This window comes from Phaseolus vulgaris, chromosome 7 (assembly GCF_000499845.2).
Source record: "Phaseolus vulgaris cultivar G19833 chromosome 7, P. vulgaris v2.0, whole genome shotgun sequence".
NCBI lineage: Eukaryota > Viridiplantae > Streptophyta > Magnoliopsida > Fabales > Fabaceae > Phaseolus > Phaseolus vulgaris.
In genome coordinates, this window is record NC_023753.2 from 450,682 (window position 1) to 475,280 (window position 24,599).

The window sequence follows — 24,599 nt, forward strand, 5'->3', positions numbered from 1 at the left end:
GATATTTTTAAAATAACTTAGTGGTTAAGAATTACAAGAATTTATCACACCTGAGACAATCTTTCATTAGTTGACAATGTAATCCTCTCTTTTTTCAAACCTAATGCATTTAGAGTAATTCATTCTTTAGAGTAAAATCATGTTGGTGGTAGCAGAGTTATTACATCTTTAGAAGAATAATTTTGCACCATATTATATAAGTTTTCAGGCATAGTTTTTTCACCTTATCCTTAGTCTCAAAGAAGCAGTGACCAAAAAGAAGTACAGAATAAGTGGGCAACATTTTATTCTTCCATCATTAGCTACCATGATCCATGTCAACATGCCAAATGTACACTAGCAACATAGCATATAGCATGATGCCAACATGAACCATTTGAAGTTAAAACATTGAAATGACAAAATTCACAGTTAAGCACTGCACTGCAACTTAATCCTACCTCAAACCTCCACTGCATCTCATCTCAGCTTCTAGTTTATCACAAGAAAATCTCTACTAAAAGTCAGCCACCTAATCCCTCTCACCCAGATAAGCTCATAAACCCCCTTTGGATGACTTCTCTTCTGAACCCATATAGCTTGTTTCTGCATCCATTCCTAATACAGGTAATGCATCCATATCAAAACCTCTTTCTGCAGTTTTATTATAATCTTCATAGTCACTTCCACCAGAACTACTCTCCTCTGGAGTTTGAAGGGAATCTCCCTCAGCTTCATCCGTTTTCATGTCAACATCCAACATGTCAGCATCTCCATCAGGGAGTCGTTGTTGAAGGGGCACAGCATCACTGATAACTTGACCCATCTTCAGTTTCTCCCGATAATCCTCCATTTCTGCTCTGTACCTCTCTTTATCTTTCATGGCCTTCTCCTGATAAACCTATAGGACAGTCAAACTGAATGCATTAATATAATACATCACACATGATACAAGAAAAAAACTGAATGCATGAGCTCTATCCTGCATAAAAGAATACATTAAAGAAATTGTTTACCGTCTTTTCTGATTCTTTTAACTTGTTCCAAAGTTCACCAATCATCCTACTAATCTCTCTGTCCTTTCCATGGTGAAGTGCCTTTAACCTTGCATGCTGTTCAGCAAAGAAAAAATTGTACCCACTTCTATTTGGTTTTGGATGAGCAGGATCTCTTCTTTTTATCTCTGATTTCTTCCTGCGTCGCCGCCGATGGACACCGGCTGAAGCAGAAGCGCTGTTATTATGATCGGATGCGTGCAATACAGGATTCTGGGGAGCTTGATAAAGTACTCCCTTGAGTTTCTCTGAGCCAATCGTGACAGTAACTAGATAACCACTTTCAAATTTCCCGTCAATGACCCCAATGACTGGAGGTGGCCCAGCCGAAGATGTTGCCATTGCTGAAGACCACAAGAGAATGAGCATTACTACTACTTATCAAATAATCAAACAGTCTGAGTTAAAGACATTGAATAGTTGATGATCATCAAAAAACGATACAAAAAAGAGAAGTCCAACTTCAAATCTTTTAGGAATATAAAAATTGGTCAACTTCTTGTAACCATTTGTTTACAAAGATTACAATTTTGCAGATGATCTTAAGCACAAAATAACACCATAGCCATATCAAAAAGACAAGTTCAACTGTTAGTAACAAAATAAGTAGTTAAATTCTGGTAAACCTGAGAGTTTTACAAGACATCTCACTTTTGCAAATGATCTTTCATACAGATTAATATTATAGCCAAATCAATACAAGTCAGTCAAATAAACGCAAGCTCGTATATAAAAATATGCCACAAAAATTCAAAATAGATAGAAAACAATTTCATGATGCACAAAATGGGCATTGATACAATGCACAAAATAAGTTCCATTCAACTTTTACTGTAGCCAATTAAAAAATGGCTACCGGTGTCATTCTATTCCATTCCACCATTTTCTATCATTCCAAATATAGTCTTAAAAGGTGCCAAGCCAAGGCTTAAAAAATTATCAAGACCATAACAAACCCCTTTTTTCTTTTGATGGGTAAATTGTGATCAGTAATTAATATTGTTTTGGGCAGAAAAGAATGAGTAAAGAGACCTTCAGGCAATTTAGCAGCATTAACATTTGACTGTTGAAAAACACCGGGTTGAATTTCTGACAAAGACTGTGGAAACTGAATTTTTGGAGGAGGAACTACCAGGGTTGATTGGTTCTGCAAAATATCTGTCAAAGAGAAATGAAGATTTATGTTAGAACGGACCCATCCTAAACATTAGTTCAAACCAACAATATGGTTTAAATGAAATTACCAGGAGCAGTAGGGTCCCATTCCCGGGCTTTAAAAAAGTAGATTTGTTCATAATGGTAGAGCAGTGAAGCATAGTACTTTCTCAACACAAATGAAGCATTTGTAGCTGTTGAAGGAAAATTGAAGACTGAAGTTACGTCTTTCCATTTCCTCTCTCTAATTATCTGCAAGACACATGAACCAGATATAACTTTTAGCACTACAACCAGAATGGTGAAAATAATTCACAATTTTCTGCCAGAATATCATACAAAAACGCAAGCGTTATTTCCATTCCAGCCATAATATTAGCCATACAAGTATGGAGGACAAAAGATACCCAAAAACATTTGTTGTAAAAACATCAAGGTAATGAAAAGGGAAATTCACAAGATTCACTGACATATTGAGAACAGAAACATTTCAGCCAGCTTTCGTGCATATTCAATAACCGCCTGTAAATTTGTTGTAAAAACATTGTGTGTTATTTGAACCCGCAAAGTTGACATTGAACACCAGGAAATATTAGTTGATTTAATACATGCTGATAGAATAATCTCACAGCAATGCTTATTGTTCAATAAATTATTTACTACTTGACGAAATTTGTGGAAACATTTGTGCTGTACCTCTTTGTCCTCTTGGTAATATAAATACAAGTTATTACCAGAAAAATTGTCTTGTTCCAATTCACCAGTCACGGGCATTAGACATGCAAAAGTAAAGAAGCATAAAGGGAGTCATAATCACATCTTACTTTAGCAATCCCTCCTCGGGAAGTCACTTCAATGAAGAGACGATGCAAATCTAGTTCTCTTCCACCAACAATAGGAATCCTGCAACAAAGTTAAAATGCAACAACAGTAACTAAAAGTGGTATTTGTGGGAGGGGCCCCTGGCCTTTTGAATTAACAAAGTTGTGCAATTAAAAGACATTAATTAGAAGGGCACAATACTTCCAAAAACTACAGATTATATGCTGAGGCCCGTTGCAGACACTGTCCCATCATAATTATTTTAAACTAATTAACAAAGCAAAGAATGATGCTTAGATTTCTTAGGTAGAATCATAAAATATCATTCTCAAAATCAATATGGATAACTATAGACCACGATGCAAGGAATATGGCATGACAAGTTTGCATTCCATATCTTCAGAAAGAACCTATTGATTTTCAAGCCAACACCCACTGCCCTCTCTTACAGTTTATATAGGCCTCAAAGTTTTTTGACACGTAAGAACACTTGTAAATAAAGAAAATACTTGTATAGGTAACACCCAAATGATATCCAGGGAGCTTACATGTACTTGGTACCCATAGATGCGTGAAGCTTCTCCAAGGTAAACATGAAGAGCTGGGAATTCTCTACAATCTCCTCATATCTTGCTAGAGGAAGAGGATATGCACGAAAGCTCGTGGCTACATCTTTGATGGGTATTGAGCTGCTACCAACGCCAGAAGTTGATGCCATTAACTACTCGGTAATTTTAATCTTCAGTAATTTCCTGCCCCACCATCAACAACACAGAAGTTTAACATTTGATAGCACAGCAGAAGGGGATGAGGGGAATAAGAAAAAGAAGGAACCAGAGGGAGAAGAAAAACATTGGTACGTTGAAAATCACCCAGCAGCATTTACAGATATGAAAAGGAAAAACATTAATGATGAATGGATTGGCTTACATGCAGACAACAAAAGAAAAGAATGGAGACAAAAAAGTAAAAAGAAACAGACAAGTTCACAGGATAAGAAGCAGAAAAAATTGTCCCATGAAATAAAATATATAAAAAAAAAAAGGAAACCAATAAAGAAAGAGAAGCCAATAAAATCACCGTGCAGCAGGAGGTTCAGGACTGAAACAAGCCACAAACCCTGATAGGAGGACACACAACAGGCTGAAGGGTGGTGGTGAAATAACTTGCAGTGTGAAGGAGGATACAAAGCCCAAGAAAAGGGTATTATGGTACAGAAAAGCTGTGACACAGCCATGAATTCCCTCAGATTACCGAGGATGTAACAGCAAGAACCCATCAAACAAAGCTCAGGTCTCTGGCCTTTGAAACAACAGTGGCTAACCAAGAAAAACCTTTTTAGACTATTGTAATAAAGACTCTCTACAAAGTCCCTTTCTAGTCTCTCCCAAACCCCAGGCACTGTTCACAGACCTATGTAGCCTATAACTGAACCCTGACATTGGTAGAATAGGATGGTATTCTATTCTATTGTAATTACGTAATCTCCCTCTCTCTCTCTCCCTCTCTCTCTATATATATATATGCATCTATATCTATATCTATATCTCTATCTTTAACATAACCCTGGAAAACCATTTTTTACAATACATAAATACACAATGCATAATTTAATGATCTTTCTCTAAAATTTGATACTGTTTCAGGGTAAAAAAGAATTGTGGGGTTGATATCATGATGCCAGCAAATCCATTCCTCCAATACCAAGAAACATCAGAAACTTGAACTTTTTTTTTCCCAAAGAAAATCAAAATCAGATTTCTTGTCCTGGTTGCATTGCACCACCACCCTCTAATGGAGGCCAATAAAGAAAATAGAAATTCCCAAAGCAAAGATTACCCATCACAGTAAAGTGTGCACCTTTTGTGTGTATGCAAGTTTCTTTGCATTATATTTCATTAAAGAAATGGAAAAGAAATAAAATAATAATAAAGAGAATATATAACTGTAGCTTACACTAAAAAGAATATGAAAGATGCAAATCCAGAAGCAGAAAAGAAATGAAATGAAATGAGAAACATCAGGTTTTGTTAATTATATATAAGACAAAATATAAAAATAGTAATAATATATGATGATATTATAAATGTGAAGATTAATTTACCAACGGTAACAGAAGATATCATCATCTTCTCATCATGCAAATGAAATGACAGCAAGGAAGAAGCTTTTAAACACAATAATAATGGCACTGTTATTATAATATAGATTCCGAAGGTGTCAATGAATTCGATGATGAAGAAGAAAAATAATAACCCTACAAATTTTTCACGCTTTTACCCTCCATAACTTCTCCATTCATCCACATATTCAAAGGGTGTTTCCGTCTTTCTACACTCAATTTTCCATTTTAATTTAATCCATTATTTTTGTATTTAAAAAATAATAATTCTTACATCTTCTTCAAATTTTCTCGGTAATAATAATTTTTTAAAAATTGTTAATAGGGCTGAAATAATGGGCCTCAAATCTGTAACAACTTGCAGAAGGCTTATGTGAACCACATAATATTATCTATTTTATTTACCTTAGATCTTATCTTTAGTTTTATAAAAATAACAAAGACTTTGTTTTTATGGATTATTAATAACCAAAATTATTCTTCTATATTTTTAAATTAAATTTAAAAAAATTATTATTTTATATATATATATGTATATTAATATATAAAATGAGGATGTAATTAACAAGAATCATATTACTTAAGTATGTCATAATTATTATTGGTCGAAATTATTTCTTTTGAAAAAAATTTATAGAGAATAGAAAGAAAATGAATTAATAAGAAAAAATGAAAATATTTTAATGAGCAGAGATTAAGTCTAATGAAAGAAATTAATATTTTTAAAGAGACAATTATGCAAAGTAATTTGGTAACAATTTAGTTTGACAAATATATTACCATACTAATTTGGTAACAATTGTGCAAAGTAGTGTTAAGAATTTAATGAAAATATAAATTTCATTAAAATGAATTTTAAATTATAAAAAAAAAAACTAAAAGAAAGGTTGAGTTATTCCAACTTGAACAACCATCAATATTTATTTTTCTTTGTTGACATTTTCTATGCACTCTTTCTCTTTACACGATAATGTTGGAAATCACATAAACCAAAGATGAATATATATATATTTGTAAAATTGATTTAGGTTGTTCATTCTTTAATTAATAATTTTTATATAAATTTGTAAAATTGATTTAGGTTGTTATTTTCTAATAATTTTTTGTTTGGGAATTGGAGTGAATGGAGAAAATGGAAGGTTGAATTCAATTGTGATGAAAGAAGATGGGTGAAAGAATTTTACTAAAATAAATTGAAATATTAAGGCTTTTAAATGAATGAATGAGGACAATAATATTATATGGAATTAGAAGAAAACAAAGTTTGATTTTTTTTTAGAAAGAACTGGATTTAAAAAAAAAAATTATAATTTTTTTTATATAATAATTTTTATCAAATCCACAATCATAAAAAAAGTTATATAAATTTTTTTAACGGTTGGTCGTTAAAAAATATTACATAATTTTCTTGAAGTAGTCATTGTATAAATCAGCAAACTTTCTTACATCAATGTGCAATTTAAACATGTACAAATCTTGATATTAAAAAATAATATTAATAAAAGATGGAGAAAATCTAGAAGTCCAGAGATTAAAAAGAAGTTTGAAGTTTCCTAAAGAATAATTTACTTTTATTTATAATTAAAATAATTTCAAATTTTGCAACTATTGTAAAAAGTAATAGTTTAACGATCAAGATATAACTTATTTGATTTATTAAAATATATTTTTCCATTCATTCTTTTATAAGGGATTTATTAAGCTAAATTTTTTCTCAATTTCTTAATTAATTTTTAACATAACTTTTTGTCAAAAAAATTATTTAATAAATAATTCTTTTTAGATCATTGAGCATCAAATATTAACGACCTATTTTAAAAAAAAAATAGTTTGTTCAATTTCTAAATTTAAAATATTTACTAATTGTTACCAAATTATAATTCTTGAAATTGTGAATCCTTTTTAAATAAATAAATAAATATTTTTAATAGATATATAATTAATTTATTATTCATTTTCTATAAACTCTATCTCTTTAGAAATAGAAATTCTCAACATTCTTCCTAAAATTCTCATATTAACTAGATGTTTGATTTATTCTATAAGTGATTTATTAGTAAAACATGTTACATTTAGATAATGAAAAAATATTTATCATTAATGTTTATTTATGCTTTAATTGAGATGCATTGGTGTGATAAATATCATGCTAGTTTTTCTATATAAAATTTAATAATAATAATATTTAGAAAACAAATAATAATTTATTTGAAAACAAAATCCATTAGATCTTTTAAGTTTTTCTAACTAGTTAAATTTATTTACTTTCTTTGTAAGTTTTTTGAATGAAATTGTAAACATATTTTAAGCTAAACTCAACTAAACTCAAAATCCAAATGCAAAATATCCTTTTCTCTTTGTTTTTTTACAGATTTTTTTACTTTTGAGTCTTTGACAAAAAAAAAATCAATAGTTAAATGCTTAATATAATCTGAATTGTAATAATAACACTCAATTGACCTGAAAAGAAATTTCCTTATATTCAAACTAGTTATTTGAAAATATGATTTGTAACTTTGACAAAAAGTTAATTAAATATACGAGTAGTTACTTTGAATTAATTATTAAATTCAATTATAATCATTAATCTACTTTAATTCACAACAATTATACATTTTTAATAAATTTAATTAAAATGCACTTACACTACATGACTTTCAGTCAACAATACATGGTCAGATATTGTAAATATTTTGACTAGTGTAATAATTATTCTAAAAAAATATGTTAACCTAATTTTCAATTAACAAACAATATAATCATTTAATCAATTATATATATATGTAAGTGTTATTATGTGACATAAGGAACTTGCATTTGGTTGAAGAGATCTGCATAATTGCAATTTCTTGTAAATTCTTATTTACATGTTCTTCCTTCTTAACTGCTTTATTATTAGGACTAAAATTTGTTTTTTTTAAAAAAATTTAAAATTTATGTTTAACTGTGATTTTGTTTATGTTTTATGTTGTTTTTAATTTTGATGAATTCTTGAATTATGATATATTAGTATATTCTGATGGTTGTCGAGAGTGAGTTATTGTGTAGATAATATTGTTGAGTGTTGAGTTAGTCGAAAACTTTTATTAGAAGATTAATTTAGATTAGGTTAGAATGTAAGATTTTATCTTATTTTTCTATTTATCTTTGTATAAAGATTGTATCCCTTTAAAATGTCAATATTTATTTATTATTTTTTTAATTATAAAACACATTTTATGATTATTAAGTAATATTGTTGAATGTATGATTTTGTGGTCTCAGCAATGGCAGCAGAATCTGCAGTGGTTGGAGTGATTGATGGAAAATTTGAAAGTGGATACATAGTTAGAGTGAGAATGGGATCAGAGACACTGAAAGGAATAGTTTATGAAGTGGCAGAGGAGCATGAAAGTGTTCATAATCCACCACAGAGGAAGAGATCAGAGATGAAAAAGAGAGTTCCTGTTCATCCAAAACATAGCAGAAGTGGCTACAATTTCTTCTTTGCTGAACAACATGCAAAACTCAAGCCACTTCACCAAGGAAAAGAGGGAGAGATTCCTAGGATCATTGGTGAACTTTGGTCAAAGTTAAAACTATCCCAAAAGATGGTATCAAATCTATTCAACATCATCATGGTTTATACAACATAAATATATGTTCATATATGCATCTTTGTTTTTTTTTTTCTTTTACTAAAATGAGACTTATTATCAAAATTGAGTCATTTTTAATGTTAGGGAAGAAGTGGTGTTAATGTCACAAGATTTTTTTATAATTACTTTGAATTTTTGTTTATTTATTAGCAAAAATTAATAATTTAGAACAAAATATTTCAGGTGTTTTAATTTTTATAAGTGTAAAAAAACTTACACAAACTAATTAATAATTATTTTAAATTAAAGTCATGTCACAATAACAACTTTTTTTCTTAATTAAAATCGTGTCAATGATACGACTTATTCATGATACAACTTTTTTACAATAAAATAATTTTAAATTTAACATAACTTTTTCAATTTTAAAAAACAATTTCATTTTAATAATAAAAGATAAAAATGACCTTACTTATATCAACATTTGTATTTATTTATGAAAAAAAAATAACCAAAATATTATATATATATAAAGAAAATCATGTTATCTTTCACTTCAATATTTGAAATAGTTGTTTACCTTTTCTATTAGGGTTTTGAAATATTTTATTTTTTCATTCTAAAAAATATAAAATTATTATTTTCATCCTTACAGAAAAAAAAAACTATAAAAAGTGTTGTTTGAGTATGTAGACATTTCTTAAATAAGTAAGAAGTGACATAAAATAATGATTATTCTTTTTAAATGAAGAAGATCAATTTTTTTATGGTAACAATGAGTAAAAGATCTTCAAAGTTTGTACTAATGCAGTAGTTTGTGTTCTCTAAAGATTTATCAAGAGATGGCAATGAAGGATAAAGAAAGGTACATAGTAGAAATGGAGGATTATGTGGAGAAGCTGAAAATGGGTCCAATTATCACTGATGCTGTGCCACTTCGACAATGGCCTCCCAAACCAGACACAGAGATGTTGGATGTTGAAAGTGGAGAAGAAGGGTTTGAAGATAGAGGTTTTGGTGTGAAAGCAATGCCTCATGCAGTAATGGAGATTGAAACAAACTATTTGGGTTCAAAAGAAAATTCACCCAATTAGGGTTTATGAGCTTCTTCAAAAGTGGTGCAAAGATTTTGTTACAACTTCAGATTTGAGACACTATTTTGTCATTTTGTGTTCTAAGTTTAGATGTTGATGATGGTAGGTGGTGCATGAATGTAACAATAAAATGTTGCTAGTTTACTTCTTTAGTTATTATTGTTTAATTTTATCATTGGTTTTTGGATGGAATATTTATTGGAGAAATCATGTTAAAAAGTAAATTATGTCATAAACTTACTCAGAAAATATTAAGAAATAAATTTTAAATATAATTTAATTTTATAAAAACCAACTCAATAAATTACCTTTAGATTAGAATATGTTCAAAATATTCTGATCAATAAATTCTCATTAGATTAGAATATTAAAATATATTTAAAATATTCTGATATAATGTTAAGAAATATATTTTAAATCTAATTTAATTTCATAAAATCAACTTATAAAATAAGATTTGTATCAATTTATATATTATAAAATTCTAATATCCATGAACTTCGAAAATATCAGTTTATTTTTTTCTCAATAAATTATAAATATTTTAAATAAAAAAAATTAAGACACCACTTTTAATCTAATATTTAATAATGATTACTTTATTTTTCTTATATAATATTTTTCATGTTCGTTTTTATAGGATAGTAGAAAAAACTAACACTTAAAATCATAACAAATAAATATGTGAAAAATATACTAATTATTGATTTTAAATATTATTATTTTTTAATCAAAATCAATAGTTCATTTTTTAATTAAAGAATGATACTCCAAATGTTTTATGTTATTGCATTTAAATCTAATTCAAATAAAAAATGCTAAAAAAAGGGAGGAAGCCTTGTTTTGTCTGATTGAATTTCATATTCTCTAAAATTGATTTGGAAACAAAGTTATATGATTTTTTTTTCTCAAGATAGAGAAGCAATATTCTTTATAAATTTAAATTCTAATTTTAGTGTTATGAATATAAAATTTCAATCCTTACATAAACTTTTAATTGTTTTTTTTATATATTAAAATAAGTAAAAATATAGATATATGATAATGTGTCTAGATATTTTTATTTTTCCCATTTTTTAATTTTGTTTATAACATCGACATTGGCAAGTTCACGATAATTACTTTGTTTTATTTTATTTTCATGCCTCTTGTTTAAGTAATTATTATAATACAATAAATTTATTTTACTTACTTTATCGAGTAAATGAATGTATATTTATAATGTTATATTTAATTTTTATTATTTTCTACTTTACAATTTTAAAATTATATGAGTATCTTCTTCTTATATCAGTAGTTAAACAAATTATTACAATTGAGTTTTCAATAAGTAGAAAGAACGTACATTCAAAGTATAATAATTAAATATGATTACATACATTCAAAATGTACATATTTCAAATTATAAAAAATATTTTTCATTTTATTTTATCATATTTGTCAGGTTCTAAAAAGTCCATTGACCACATTAAATGTAAGAGTTAAATTGAAAATTAATTAATTAAACGAAATTAATAAGTTTTTCTTAACTTTTTTTTATTAGTAAAGGTAAAAAAGTCACCATCATTCATATATATATATATATATATATTTTAATTTTTTTTTCCATTAATTTCATTAACTCATGGATTCAAAAGGATTAGAGAAAATTTCATCTAATCATAAAAAAATATATTAACCTACCTATAACGTATTTAACAAATGATTTTTACAAGTTGAAATTAAAAAAAAAAAAGATTATATAAAATAATTAATTTAGGAAATTAATATAACAAATAATTAATTAAGAAAGTTATTGAAAATGCCATGGTGGTTTTAGATTAGGGATTTGAATGGAGGAGTACGTGGAGGACATTTTGACCTATCAATTGGGTCCTCTCTGCCCTACACGCGCCAAACCAAATCTTTATCTCTTCGTCTTCTTCCATAGCCATCAATGAATTTCTAGCAAGTGAAGTTGCAGTTGCAGGTTTCTCATGGCGTCTCTTCTTCCTCGATGCCTTCCTCGGATTCCAATTCCATCTCCAACTCAAAATCCACGTCGGTTTTTGCTTCTCTATCTGCGTTGATTCAAATTTCAGATTGCAAAATCAAGTTAGTTAGTTTTTTGAATGGAAGTTTCTTTCGTTATTTGAATTTTCATCAATTGAAGTTGCGTTGTTTTCAGGAAAAGCTCATGTGGTTAAATCGAGCCTTAGCCATCAAAATGACGCTTCTGCTTCCGCTCACACAGACCACTCCTCAAAGGTGAAGCAAACGGACTTGGTTTTGTTATTCGATTTTAATCAATGAATTGTAACCAAAACAACATTTGCTAACTAATTACTCGTATATTCTGTGCATTTGCATTGCATTGTGGCTCAAATCAAAACTTTGAGTAATAATGACTTTCTGTTTATGGAACATGAAAGATTAAGCCATTAAGCATAGCCATGATTATTTGATTCGTGAGCCTAGAGAAATTATACCATGGTTGTAACCATTCTACCTTCAATACATAATTGAATTTGATTAATTCTTAATCAAATAGCAAGTTAACAAGTTGGTTGTAAGTTAGGGGCATGTGCCATAAGTTGCAACATTATTTATATAGAAATGAACACATGATATAAATCTCAAAGTTGTGCAAAGACTTTGTTGTGATTGTAGTTTGGTAGTTTAGTTTCCCCCGAAGCATCTAATGAATCGCATATACTAATCGAAAGTTCATCCTCCATTGCAGGAACTCCAAGTATCGTTTTCCAGGCGTCATTGTCTTTCGTGTTTGTGTTCAACTATAGTGTTGATTAGTGATTATGCCGCACCTATTTTAGTTCCTAAGGCAACCGCTGTGGATGGAATAATGGAAAAACCTGCGTGCAGAAATTGTTTGGGAAGTGGTGCTGTGCTTTGTAAGTTGTGATAAAATTGTTTTTTCTGTGCTTCATTCTTCTTAATTGCATGATCTGGATTTACAAATGGGATATAATCCATAACAGCGTGTCTCCATTTTATAAGCTCATTTATTTAGTAGTTCCTACATTACTCTTTTGAGAAGAGAAATAAAATTTTCTGCAATTATAAATCTTGGCGGAGTTGAACCTTGTTTCTGTAAGATGTTGAGGATGAGTCGATGACCATAAGCAAATAGAAATACTGAGACAATTTGATCTTTATCCGACTTTGCTAGTGTATAATTCTGCTTCCCATTTCAAAAGTTCGGTAGGTAGACATTATGAGTTAAATACTTGCTAATTAAAACAAGTTGGTTAATATAATGTATTAATGTGATTGATTGTTGGGTTGGTGAAGATTGTTTCCATGTTATTCCTGATGCATATGTTTCAATTTTATCAATGTGAGACCAGTGGATGTTTCTTAATACATACAATGTTTACCTTTTCATTTAGGTGACATGTGTGGTGGTACAGGAAAATGGAAAGCTCTGAACAGGAAGCGAGCTAAAGATGTTTACGAATTTACTGAGTGTCCAAATTGTTATGGTATGAACTCCATTTTCTACTACTTGCTTTTATGCTACGTATGGAAGTGGTTGAGTGGAGGGAAAGGATAAGGGAGGGAGGGGAAGTTACCTCTCTTTGGATATACTCAAAATAAGGGAACTATTATCCTGTTCTTTGAGTTAAAGCATAGGGAATGACCTTCCCCTCCGAGAAAAACATTCAAGCTAGGGTTGGTCGGGTCACTTTTCTCATCTCTTCCCTGTCCTTTCTTTAACTTATCCAAACGTAACACTGTTTTTCTTGTATTGGCCTCTGCAGAGTTCACTTGTATGATTGATCATTAACATAGTATAAACTATATAACAAAAGATATGGATACAAATTTTTTAAAAAGAAGCTAATATTAATTTTTTCTTTCTAATTTTTAGTTGTTTCTTTTTTACTTATTTATAGTCTTTTAATTTGTCTTTCTTATGTCTAATCTTTTAATTCTAGTTTTTATTGACTTTTAATTTACATTATGTTTCTTTAACCAGACTCTTTGCTTTAAGGAAAAGAAAATAGAAGAAATATTCATTATTCTTTTTTCTTTGTTTTATCTCAGTTTTTTTATTTATAATACTACAGGTCGAGGAAAGCTTGTCTGCCCTGTTTGTTTAGGAACCGGTTTGCCAAACAATAAAGGTCTCCTAAGGAGGCCCGATGCACGGAAACTGCTCGATAAGATGTATAATGGACGGCTAATTCCAAACTCTTAGAAGGTAAACTTTCTTCCTCATGCTTCTTGCAAAGTCACTGGTGTCTTCAATACTAATCTTCTGTTGCGGTTGTTCACTATACTACATCCCTTTCAGACGTAAATTTGAGCAAAACTGAGGTCAAATACTCTTCACCAGTTAAAAAAGCCAGTGACCGCAATGGTAATCAACTTCTGGCACAGAACATGTTGCGGAGGGTTTTTTGCTTCTATTTTTGGTCTGCATTCATTACAGAACTCTTAACCATCGGCTTGGTTATCAACCTAATGATTTTCATGGTTCTGTATGAAAATGTCCAGTGGTATGTTCGTGCAGACTGTATTGAGTTTCAAGACCCATATATTATGTAAACATGGAGCAAATACTTCCAGCAAGAGTAGTCATTTCTGTTCCTATTCAGATACCTAGTAAATCTGTAAATGTTTGCCCCCTACTTAAGATTCCATTCATAAGGGTCAATGCAAATAGTGCACACTTAAGGTAATAAATCCTTAAAGACCTTAAATATCATGACTCATTAATAATATGTAGATTATAACTTTTTTGCGAAATTTATTGCACTACTTTAAAAAATTAATGAGTATGTAAGGAATCGTCAGAATAATCAAGGTCAAAATTGCATAAAACTTGTCATTTATAGAAGTTATTAAAAGAGTAACCTTGTAAGTTTGCAAAACATTTGCTTATATTTCATTTGCTGTGAGATTATCACAAAAATTAGCATAATCTGAAGGAAAATGAAAGAAAGTGTGATGAAAAAGAAAAAAGAGAGATAAAATCGAGTGAAAAATATGTTTGGATTTTTGAGGAAAAAGTGAAATGAAAATGAAAAAAAATTATCACTTATTTTGAAGGAAAATTAAAATACTTTTTTTTATTGTGGGAAGAGATCAGAGGGGGATAAAAGAGACATTTTTTGTCTGTACAAGAATCCTAACTAGTACATACGCTTTTATTATTATAGGGTATTCGGAATCTATTAAAAAAATAATTGAAGATTTATTTAAAACATTGATAGTGGATTAAAATCGAAATTGCTTGAATTGATTTGGATTTGTAAACATTTAAAATCTAATAACAATACATATTAAAAATTGTTATAAAATAAAACTTGTAAATTTAAAATTCTTCTTTTGGTTTTTATGGAATGTTAAAAGAATGATAAACATTTTCTATAAAAATTAATTTATTGATACATTTTATTCTTTTATAGAACTTTAACAAATTTAATTTTAAAAGGAATTGAAAATGTATTAATTATTGAAACCAAACTTTTAAAAGAAGAGTAACATTTATAAAAAAAAATGAATAAAATAAACCAATTAAATCAATATGTTTCATGGATTATTAGATTAGATTTTTTACTCAATAAAAAAGAGAAGTTGTTGAAGGTAGTGGGAAGAAGAAGAAGTAAAGACTAGGGCTGACGTAATGAAGCGGTGTGAAGGGTATTTATTGTATTGTGATGTTCTGTGGATTTGGAAATGAAGAAGAAACAATAGATGAGATAGATCTGAAGAGAGTGTTTAGGGTTTTGCATCTGCCATGCGACTTTGAATGGAAACAGGGCTTTCTTGTTTTCATTTTGAAAATAGGCATTGCATAATTGCATTGCATTTCGATGCATCTTCCAATTCCAATGCCTATTTCAAGATGAAAACAATGATACACTGTTTTTCAATTTGATTTCAGCTCAGGAGGACCTTCACGATCGTGACCATGTCTGAGATTGAAGTAATCAAGTAAGCAGATTCGAAATTCATTCCCTCCACCATTTCTTGTGTAAAATGCCTTTGTAAGCCTCTGATCAATTTGAATGACACAGTCCTCCATTTCACACATTGTTGCATGGACAGTGATGCTCTCGATGCCCCACTGATATAGGATTTGGGTGGGAAGGAGAAATAGGTAGAAGGAAAGAGGGGAAGGGGGAAGATGAGAGCTGAACAGACCAGAGAATTAGGGTTTCAGTTATTATTCTTCCAGTCTGTCCGAAATATACCAAAGTCATGCTTGATTTATTGGTATTTGACCCATAACCATTAATCATAACCTTTGAATCACAGATACTGATATGGCATAAACACCGTATAATATCTAAAATTTTATCATAGACACCGTATAATATCTAAAATTTAAGACACTAGACACATAATCTATATAATAAGGTATATATCCGATAAGTTGGGCACTATACAAGAGATATTGCTGATAAAAAAAAAACTATACAAGAGATATAAGAGACGTGAATATAAGTATCAGTAGCAGCGGACTAACTCACTTTTCTTTCCTATTAATATTTTACATAGGATGTTGTCTATGTAGATAGGAGGCTAATCCCATCTTTTTAATGTATGCAGGAATCTGACTGAGTTAGCATTGCTTTACTGCCATAGAATAGGTGATGTTAGCCTTCTTGAGGTGGGGCAGGGGTGCAAATTCTTGCAAGTTCTTCACTTGGTAGATTGCTCAAGCATCGGTGATGATGCCATGTGTAGTATAGGAAAAACATTTGAATGGGTAGTACTTGAAAATGAATGTCAATTACAGATCCCTGTTATATGCTGTGATACATAATGTAACCTATTTTTTTATGGTTGATTAATCAAGTTTTTAGGATAAGTTTCATATGTTTACTCCTTGCTCTCCTTTTGTTGTTATTAGATTGGGAACAAGGGAATCATTGCTGTTGGCAAGCATTGTACATCTCTAAGAGATCTTTGAAGTCTAGATTGTTCAGAAGATGCAAAATATTGTCTATTCTGGAGAATGTCTACCTTAATATCTGTTATTCAATTGCTGGGCTCGTCTCTGTCTCTCTTTTTGTATACCAAGAACTCATGTTTTTAAGTTTCCATAATTTTTTTGTTTCAATAGGATGGTATTGTTTCTTGATTTCATCAGAGTTGTTTCACTCTAATACTGTGCATGACAAACATCATCATGGTCGTGTATATATATACACACACACACTACCATGTTTCATGGCTCCAAACTTTTGATTGTTGCATATATATTAGCATGGATGTTTGCTGTAAACAATTCTTGGCATTGAATGGCTAAATATTTCATTATACATATGAGAATTAGTAGCAGAGAATCTCCAAATTGGTCCACCTGGTAATAACTATAACATTCTGAAATTGTATTACCTTCCTTTCTACTTTCCCTTACCTTCTTCAATATTTCTCATTATAATTTCAGAATCTGGGTGAGCTGGGTGAACACTGCACATTGCTTAAAGAAATAGTGCTCTCACACTGCCGTAAAATTAGTGATGTTGGCCTGATGCATCTTGTCAAAAGTTGCACAATGCTGTTGTCTTGTCAAATGGTTTATTGCGGTGGTATAACTTCAGTTGGAGTGGCTTTTTTCTATTTGATTTTGTGAATATAACAGAATGCTGCTGGCAACTCAGTCTAATCTTTACAGGAGTTGTAATTATGAATATCAATAGTGTAGAAACCAAAGGTTTAGATAAAAAAAAGTGTTTACAGTTACAGAGAAATCTTGTTAAGCCAAACCAGAGGTTTTGATTTCATGTTACTACTTCTCCAAGTCATAAGAGCCTCAATTGTCCTAGGAGAGAGATCTTGTTCTTTGCTTGGATTTTGGAGTCTTTGTTCAAGTATGGGTTTGTTGCTTCCATTTTCTCCAATTTCCAATTTTCAACAATTTGAAAGTTGAGAAACTACTTTAAAAATGAGTGTTTTGTTTCTGGGACAGGGGATTCTTTGCAGTTCCTTTCAACAGGAGAAAAAAAAATGTAAAATTACCTAATAATTTTGGTTATCTTGTTCCAGAGAAACAATTGCTCTAATTTTGGTTATCTATATCATGTACTCTAATTTTTATAGAACTTGTATACAAGTGAATTCACTTAATGAATGCATTAACATAAAGTAGGGCTAGTTTGATCAAATATAATATGATTCCAAAATTGTTCAATTCTGATAAAAATTATTTCTCTCTTCAGTTATAATTCTATAATCTATGATCTGGTGCAAGGTTATTAATACTTCTATATTTAATGAATATTTATTCATTTAATAAACTTATCCAATGTTGATGCCTTAAAACCTTTCGTATTAATTATTGTTTTTTTTAATTATTTGCTTTTAAAAAGCTGTTATTTATTTATTATGTTTAAAGTTTAAATAATATTAAGATTTTTTAATTATAACTTCACCTCTCACCTATTTTTAATTGAGGTTACATCTTTATCACGAAAGTAGAAAATGAAACGACAGTGGATTAGTGGAAGAGAGTTTGAATAATTTTTATTAAACACCCATGTTTAAATTTGATCTCCTGTGAAAAAATAAAAATAAAAATATCTTTATGCATTTAATATAAAGTGCAAGGAAAAAAGGTATAATATTAAATTTATAATTATCAAAGAAAAAATTTACTATATTCTTTATTAGTCTAAAAAATACATAAAAAAAAGAAAGAGGTACTATTTTCCTAATTATTATCTAATTCCCGAAAAAACCCTTTAATTCCTTGATAACTAATGAAGTTGACAGTAATTCGGAACAGGAAAGATTAACAAGTGAAAGACAAAAAATAAACATAAAAAATACATTTTTTTATTTAGTTTGAGATAAATAAATAAAAAATTATTTTTTAGGAAAAAATTAAATCTATATTTTTATCTATATGTCTCCATCACTAATTAATATATAAAAATACGTATATTCTCTAAAATATAGAACACGATACATAAATTTATATATTATATAATTATGAATTATGTGTATAAATATGTTTTAATATTAATTTTATAATTATAATAAAAATTTATACAAATTTAAATTTTTAAAAAACTGATATATATATATATATATATATTTTTTAAATTATTAAAATTGTCAAAAATATAATAAATATTTTTTAAATTTAACAACTTCACCTTATATAAATATTATAGGTGTTCGCGAAAACAAAGTCATAGATTTTCATTAACTTTACTTTTAATTATTATTTAATATTTTCCACTGTTTTTTTTCGATCACACACCATGTATGTACGGTGTGAATAATCATAAGGGTGGAATTTCTCGTATAAAACGCTTATGCGTCTGCTTCTGAGGATGTTTGGCAGAGAATGAATAAAAACCAAACAACAAATGAATAAAAACCAAACAAACAAATGAGTGTGACAGAGAGATAAGATTTAAGGAATAATAAACAAATGCAAACTCTTCTCTTTCATAGTCAAACAAACATCATTAGTTTTTTCAGATTCTGAATCCTTGTTTCTGCAAACTGAATCCCAATTCAACACCATGAGTTCCACCACTACACTGAGGAAGCTAGAGGTTGTGTCCCCTGTTCCTGCGGACATAGACATTGCTAACTCCGTTGAACCTGTTCACATATCCCAGATTGCCAAAGACCTCAACCTCACTCCCAATCACTATGATCTTTACGGTAAATACAAGGCCAAGGTAATCCACAATTCAGATTTGAGTCACAGGAATATGATTCTATTAGTTTCTTTATGAGGGTATGTGTCAAATCATGTTTTTTTTTGTTAGATTTCGGTTTCATGCAACTAATCAGGTAGGTACCCTAGAAAAGGTTTGCAGTGTATGACTTAGTTCTCTGTGTCAGCAACTTGTGTATGATTTTGGCTGATTGCATGATGTGATGATCTCAGTGTTATAGTTTAGCTGAAGAGTGATTTGGATGCACAGGTTTTGTTGTCAGTTCTTGATGAGCTTGAAGGATCACAAGATGGGTATTATGTGGTTGTGGGAGGTATTACTCCAACTCCTCTTGGGGAAGGGAAATCTACTACCACAGTTGGGCTCTGTCAAGCTTTAGGTGCTTTTCTTGATAAAAAGGTAATATTTTTGTCTTCTACTTCTACATTTACAGCAGTGGCCATGCTGCTACCTATTGATTTGATACCAATCTGAATCTGATTGCCTTTTGCAGTCTCTTAACTCTATCACTAGGGGTATCTTCTGATGTTATTGTTTTTGTTCAAAAAATTATGCTTGCAAATCCAATCTTTGGATCATATTGATGTTTGTTTTACTTTGATTATCTGGTCTGAAACCTTTGGGAGTGTTGTTTATTTAAAACTTTGTTGTTCATTCACCATTTAGAACTTCGGAGGCTACAAGATAACAAAAATGGAAAGCTGTAATTTTTAGTTGCATGTAAAGTTATTTTTTTATCAGCAAGAAAGAGTAAATTAATGTGAACCACTTCAGGGTGGTCCAACACTTATACAGATCCAAATGCATGTCAAAGTTATGGTGGATATGTAACCACATCTTGTCTCTTTTTGTTAGGTAGTCACCTGCGTTCGTCAACCATCACAAGGACCTACTTTTGGCATTAAAGGAGGAGCAGCTGGTGGTGGCTATAGCCAAGTTATCCCCATGGATGAATTCAATCTTCATCTAACAGGAGATATTCATGCAATAACTGCAGCAAACAATCTTCTAGCTGCTGCAATTGATACCCGAATTTTCCATGAGTCTACGCAGTCGGATAAGGCTCTTTTTAACAGACTTTGCCCTCCAAATAAAGAAGGGAAAAGGAGCTTCAGTGATGTCATGTTCAGGCGTCTTAAGAAGCTTGGCATTTCAAAGACCAACCCAGATGATCTTACACCAGAAGAAGTAAATAAATTTGCTAGGCTTGATATTGACCCAGATTCAATTACATGGAGGAGAGTAATGGACATCAATGACAGATTCTTGAGAAAAATTAGTATTGGCCAGGGACCAGATGAGAAAGGAATGGTAAGAGAAACAGCATTTGATATTTCAGTTGCTAGTGAGATAATGGCTGTTTTGGCACTGACAACATCCTTAGCTGATATGAGAGAGCGACTTGGGAAAATGGTTGTTGGAAATAGCAAGAGTGGTGACCCTGTCACTGCTGATGATCTAGGTGTTGGAGGTGCCTTAACAGTTTTGATGAAGGATGCCATTCACCCTACCCTTATGCAGACCCTGGAAGGAACTCCTGTTCTTGTTCATGCAGGTCCATTTGCAAATATTGCTCATGGGAATTCTTCCATTGTGGCTGATAAGATTGCACTGAAGTTGGTTGGACCAGGTGGATTTGTAGTTACTGAAGCTGGTTTTGGTGCTGATATTGGAGCAGAAAAGTTTATGAACATCAAGTGTCGTTATAGTGGTTTGACACCTCAATGTGCAATTATTGTGGCAACAATAAGGGCACTCAAAATGCATGGTGGAGGGCCTGCTGTTGTTGCTGGAAAACCTCTTGATCATGCATATTTGACTGAAAATGTTGGCCTTGTTGAGGCTGGTTGTGTGAATATGGCACGACATATATCAAATACAAAATCTTACGGTGTAAATGTTGTAGTTGCTATCAACATGTTTTCAACTGACACTGAAGCCGAGCTAAATGCGGTTCGGAGTGCTGCTTTAGCCGCCGGAGCTTATGATGCTGTAATTTGCACCCATCACGCCCATGGTGGCAAAGGAGCTGTAAGTTTGTACTTCCTCTGTCTTACATTTGAGCAACAAAGAAGCCATAGGCCACACCACACCAGCCTTTTACCTTCACACACAAGTATAGGATATTGAATTATAAAAGTCAGTAAAACCAAAGGAGAAAATAGATGACAGTAACAATCAATAGATCACTTTTGATTAAGTTGTCTGTGTTTGAATGTAAAATTTAGCTTTGAGCTGTCTTTATTTTTTCACCTGGTTTGTTGAGTTGCTTTCTTGGTCTTTTGAAACCATTGAGCATTGATACCCTGATAATTTTTAAATTTATGATACCCTGATAATTTTTAAATTTATGTTGGATAAAATATCCAAATAGTGTTTGTGGCACCACATACTTTTAAACGAGAAAGTATAGAGAAATGATATATTGACAATCTACTCCTATATACAACTCCATTTCTTTGCCTAAAATTTCAGTTTTTGCATGAAATGATGAAAATATCCTTTTTTCGTATCATCAATCAAAGGTTGTATACTGGAGCAAGTTGTCAGTATATCAATCAAAGGTTGTGAGTATATCATTCTTCTAAAGTAAATGGAACCAGTTCAGGTATACAATTGGCAGCACAATTTAGTTTGTATACATGCATGTCACTGTATATAATACAAGTCATGGTATCATTCAATTAGTAATGGTGTTCACTATTTGCTAAGGTGTGCCTTGTCATGATTCAGGTTGACCTGGGAATTGCAGTTCAAAAAGCTTGTGAGAATGTGACACAGCCATTGAAGTTCCTGTATCCTCTGGATCTGAGTATAAAAGAGAAAATAGAGGCAATAGCAAAATCATATGGAGCCAGTGGCGTTGAGTATTCTGAGCAGGTGACGAAAGTTAACTTCAGCACAGTAGAATGTTGTATTAGATAGGAAATGGTAAAAAAACATTAAAACAGGAAGAATATAATAAATCCTATAAAACAGCAAAACTTGTCTACAATATGCACAATGTCTCTACATATTAGATATAGCAAATCACTTGAAGTAGGCATGAGCAAATAAAACACTAAATAGAAACCATGGACATAGTTCTATCCCAGTGTAAGTTTGTTTGGGGGAAAAACAACCTTAAAGACAGGAGCAACAAACCTCACACATCAAAGGACTACACAAACTACAACTCCACAATGTTTTAGTGTTATTGTTTGTTGTTACCTAATCCTTATTACATGTTTATTTTTTATAAGTAAAGAATAAATAAAATAAAATGAGGCACTTCATGGGTGCCCCAACCCTTATACAAATAATTCCAACACAAGCTTCTTATCATCCAATCATTTGAGGATCCAACAGACATTACAACACATCAACCACATTAACATACCATAACAAGATACGAAAGCACATCGATATACAATTAGATCAACCCTCCAAAGGAACACATTCTAAAGACAAGACACAAAATTCCAACAACTAAACTTAGCCTTTGCCAGCAAACATAAGTAAACCAAACACCCAAACGCTAAACCCATCAAACCGACCCTGCGAAGAGGATATAGAAACCAAAAAACCTGCACAAAATGCACCACGTCTTCCTAGTCTGGACAAATCGTTAAACTAGAATCACCAAACATCAATCTCTCAAATATCTCAAATAACATAAAGGTTCCAAACACCAATCCTTATTACATGTACCCGTAATTGTTTATTTGTTAACTACAAAGATTTGTCTCTGTTTTACCGTTTAATGGATGGACCCTTTGACAACCTGTTTGACATTCTTGTTATCAAACTAGGCCGAGAAGAAGATTGAGATGTATAGCAAGCAAGGATTTTCTGGTCTTCCAATCTGCATGGCTAAGACTCAGTATTCTTTCTCAGACAATGCTGCAGCAAAGGGAGCTCCAAGTGGGTTTGTCTTACCCATAAGGGATGTAAGAGCTAGTATAGGTGCTGGATTTATTTACCCTTTAGTTGGAACAATGAGTACAATGCCAGGGCTTCCAACAAGGCCATGCTTCTATGACATTGATATTGATACAACAACTGGAAAAGTCACTGGTCTCTCTTAAACCTAAAAAATGACTCATCCTATGACCTACCAAAAGCGTTATGTCTGTCATTTGCATGTCCCTTTGTGATGTTCATGAATGTCATGTCACAGTAACATTCCTCCTTGATGTTTTCTTCATGTTTGTTTGCATGTTGGCGATCTGTATGAATGAAAGAAACAATTTAAGGAGAGATTGTATCTCTTTTCTTATATCTACTTCTGATGTGCAATGAAATAAATGGTATTTTTGGAGAGTGTGGTCACTGGTATTTTTGGTATAAATGGAGGAGATATAACTGTACAAATGTGGCACTGATTGGTGAAAAGATTAAAAACTTCTGTTAAGATGGTTTGGATAAGGTGACTAGAAGTATTTGTGACTAGAGCAGATTTTATGATTATGTGGAATGAGGTAATATGAAACCAAAAAAAATATTAAGAGGAAATTGTTAAGATTAGTGTTACTGTAAAATTATTGAGATTCAGTTTTGAACATGTGAAATAGATGTTTATAAGGAGATTCAACATGAAAGGAGATTCAACATGAAGTATAAGTTAATGAATGTCATATATATAAGAGATTATGACACCATATTTTATTAAAAACTTAAAGATGATTCTTTCTTCTAATATGTTGATTAATTTCTCATTTTTTTCTTAGAGAAATGATATATTAGAGAAATGATATATTGAGAATCTGTTCCAATATATAATCTCTTATTGATGATATGAAGAAAGAATATTTTCATCATTTCATCCAAAAGTTAAAATTTAAGTAAGAATATTTTCATCATTTCATCCAAAAATTAAAATTTAAGTAAGAATATTTTCATCATTTCATCCAAAAATTAAAATTTAAGTAGAAAAATAGAGTTATTTATTGGAAGAAGTTGTCAATATATATTTTTTCTTTATATAATTAATTTCTCATGTTTACTCTTATGGGTGACAGGAAAAGCCTTTCACACATATAAGAGTTAAAGAGATGAAAGAGTTTGCAACCACCATAATAGAATAGATTTTGTTCTTCAAGAAAAGTTGAATTCCACTGATTTTGAATTACCATAATCGATATTATGGTATGATGTAATTT

The 24,599-nt window shown here is 30.7% G+C and overlaps 4 protein-coding genes and 1 long non-coding RNA gene across 8 annotated transcripts; 4 read left to right on the forward strand and 1 right to left on the reverse strand.

Moving 5' to 3' along the window:
- Window positions 1-262: 262 nt before the first annotated feature.
- On the reverse strand, window positions 263-5,217 carry LOC137828050 (high mobility group B protein 15-like). Of its 4 annotated transcripts, none has more exons than XM_068634455.1 (7): window positions 5,116-5,217; window positions 3,560-3,763; window positions 3,014-3,092; window positions 2,279-2,441; window positions 2,067-2,192; window positions 996-1,378; window positions 263-880 (listed from the first exon to the last, which is right to left on the reverse strand). In XM_068634455.1, the coding sequence occupies exons 2-7, from the start codon at window positions 3,727-3,729 to the stop codon at window positions 536-538; spliced, it is 1,266 nt and encodes a 421-aa protein (XP_068490556.1). In that variant the 5' UTR covers window positions 3,730-3,763; window positions 5,116-5,217; the 3' UTR covers window positions 263-535. The 4 variants fall into 4 exon arrangements, with proteins under 4 accessions (XP_068490556.1, XP_068490557.1, XP_068490554.1 ...); XM_068634456.1 differs by lacking the exon at window positions 5,116-5,217 and adding an exon at window positions 4,968-5,023; XM_068634453.1 differs by lacking the exon at window positions 5,116-5,217 and adding an exon at window positions 4,092-4,875.
- Window positions 5,218-8,399: 3,182 nt separating this feature from the next.
- On the forward strand, window positions 8,400-9,805 carry LOC137827937 (high mobility group B protein 15-like). The gene is made up of 2 exons (XM_068634316.1): window positions 8,400-8,726; window positions 9,542-9,805. Exons 1-2 carry the CDS (start codon window positions 8,400-8,402, stop codon window positions 9,803-9,805), a joined length of 591 nt encoding a protein of 196 aa, XP_068490417.1.
- Window positions 9,806-11,603: 1,798 nt separating this feature from the next.
- LOC137828060 (protein PHOTOSYSTEM I ASSEMBLY 2, chloroplastic) lies at window positions 11,604-14,557 on the forward strand. The gene is made up of 6 exons (XM_068634479.1): window positions 11,604-11,845; window positions 11,973-12,052; window positions 12,528-12,696; window positions 13,195-13,287; window positions 13,876-14,009; window positions 14,103-14,557. Exons 1-5 carry the CDS (start codon window positions 11,782-11,784, stop codon window positions 14,004-14,006), a joined length of 537 nt encoding a protein of 178 aa, XP_068490580.1. The 5' UTR covers window positions 11,604-11,781; the 3' UTR covers window positions 14,007-14,009; window positions 14,103-14,557.
- Window positions 14,558-15,482: 925 nt separating this feature from the next.
- Window positions 15,483-17,048, forward strand: LOC137828061 (uncharacterized). The gene is made up of 2 exons (XR_011083812.1): window positions 15,483-15,748; window positions 16,367-17,048. It is a non-coding gene; the product is annotated as an uncharacterized lncRNA (long non-coding RNA).
- Window positions 17,049-19,060: 2,012 nt separating this feature from the next.
- Window positions 19,061-23,760, forward strand: LOC137828048 (formate--tetrahydrofolate ligase). Its single transcript, XM_068634451.1, has 5 exons — window positions 19,061-19,458; window positions 19,708-19,857; window positions 20,314-21,489; window positions 22,192-22,338; window positions 23,250-23,760. Exons 1-5 carry the CDS (start codon window positions 19,297-19,299, stop codon window positions 23,523-23,525), a joined length of 1,911 nt encoding a protein of 636 aa, XP_068490552.1. The 5' UTR covers window positions 19,061-19,296; the 3' UTR covers window positions 23,526-23,760.
- Window positions 23,761-24,599: the final 839 nt, after the last annotated feature.

What these genes read in the sequence shown, in the direction of transcription:
- LOC137827937 (XM_068634316.1), top strand. Translation starts at nt 8,400, where the DNA reads ATGGCAGCAGAATCTGCAGTGGTTGGAGTGATTGATGGAAAATTTGAA. An exon ending in TAAAACTATCCCAAAAGATG is followed by an intron (nt 8,727 to 9,541) that starts GTATCAAATCTA and finishes TGTTCTCTAAAG; the next exon opens with ATTTATCAAGAGATGGCAAT.
- LOC137828060 (XM_068634479.1), top strand. Translation starts at nt 11,782, where the DNA reads ATGGCGTCTCTTCTTCCTCGATGCCTTCCTCGGATTCCAATTCCATCT. An exon ending in ACACAGACCACTCCTCAAAG is followed by an intron (nt 12,053 to 12,527) that starts GTGAAGCAAACG and finishes CCTCCATTGCAG; the next exon opens with GAACTCCAAGTATCGTTTTC. An exon ending in GGGAAGTGGTGCTGTGCTTT is followed by an intron (nt 12,697 to 13,194) that starts GTAAGTTGTGAT and finishes CTTTTCATTTAG; the next exon opens with GTGACATGTGTGGTGGTACA.
- LOC137828048 (XM_068634451.1), top strand. Translation starts at nt 19,297, where the DNA reads ATGAGTTCCACCACTACACTGAGGAAGCTAGAGGTTGTGTCCCCTGTT. An exon ending in GTGCTTTTCTTGATAAAAAG is followed by an intron (nt 19,858 to 20,313) that starts GTAATATTTTTG and finishes TCTTTTTGTTAG; the next exon opens with GTAGTCACCTGCGTTCGTCA. An exon ending in GCGTTGAGTATTCTGAGCAG is followed by an intron (nt 22,339 to 23,249) that starts GTGACGAAAGTT and finishes TTATCAAACTAG; the next exon opens with GCCGAGAAGAAGATTGAGAT.
- LOC137828050 (XM_068634455.1), bottom strand. Translation starts at nt 3,729, where the DNA reads ATGGCATCAACTTCTGGCGTTGGTAGCAGCTCAATACCCATCAAAGAT. An exon ending in CCCGAGGAGGGATTGCTAAA is followed by an intron (nt 2,442 to 3,013) that starts GTAAGATGTGAT and finishes TGTGTCTTGCAG; the next exon opens with ATAATTAGAGAGAGGAAATG. An exon ending in TGCTGCTAAATTGCCTGAAG is followed by an intron (nt 1,379 to 2,066) that starts GTCTCTTTACTC and finishes TGTGGTCTTCAG; the next exon opens with CAATGGCAACATCTTCGGCT.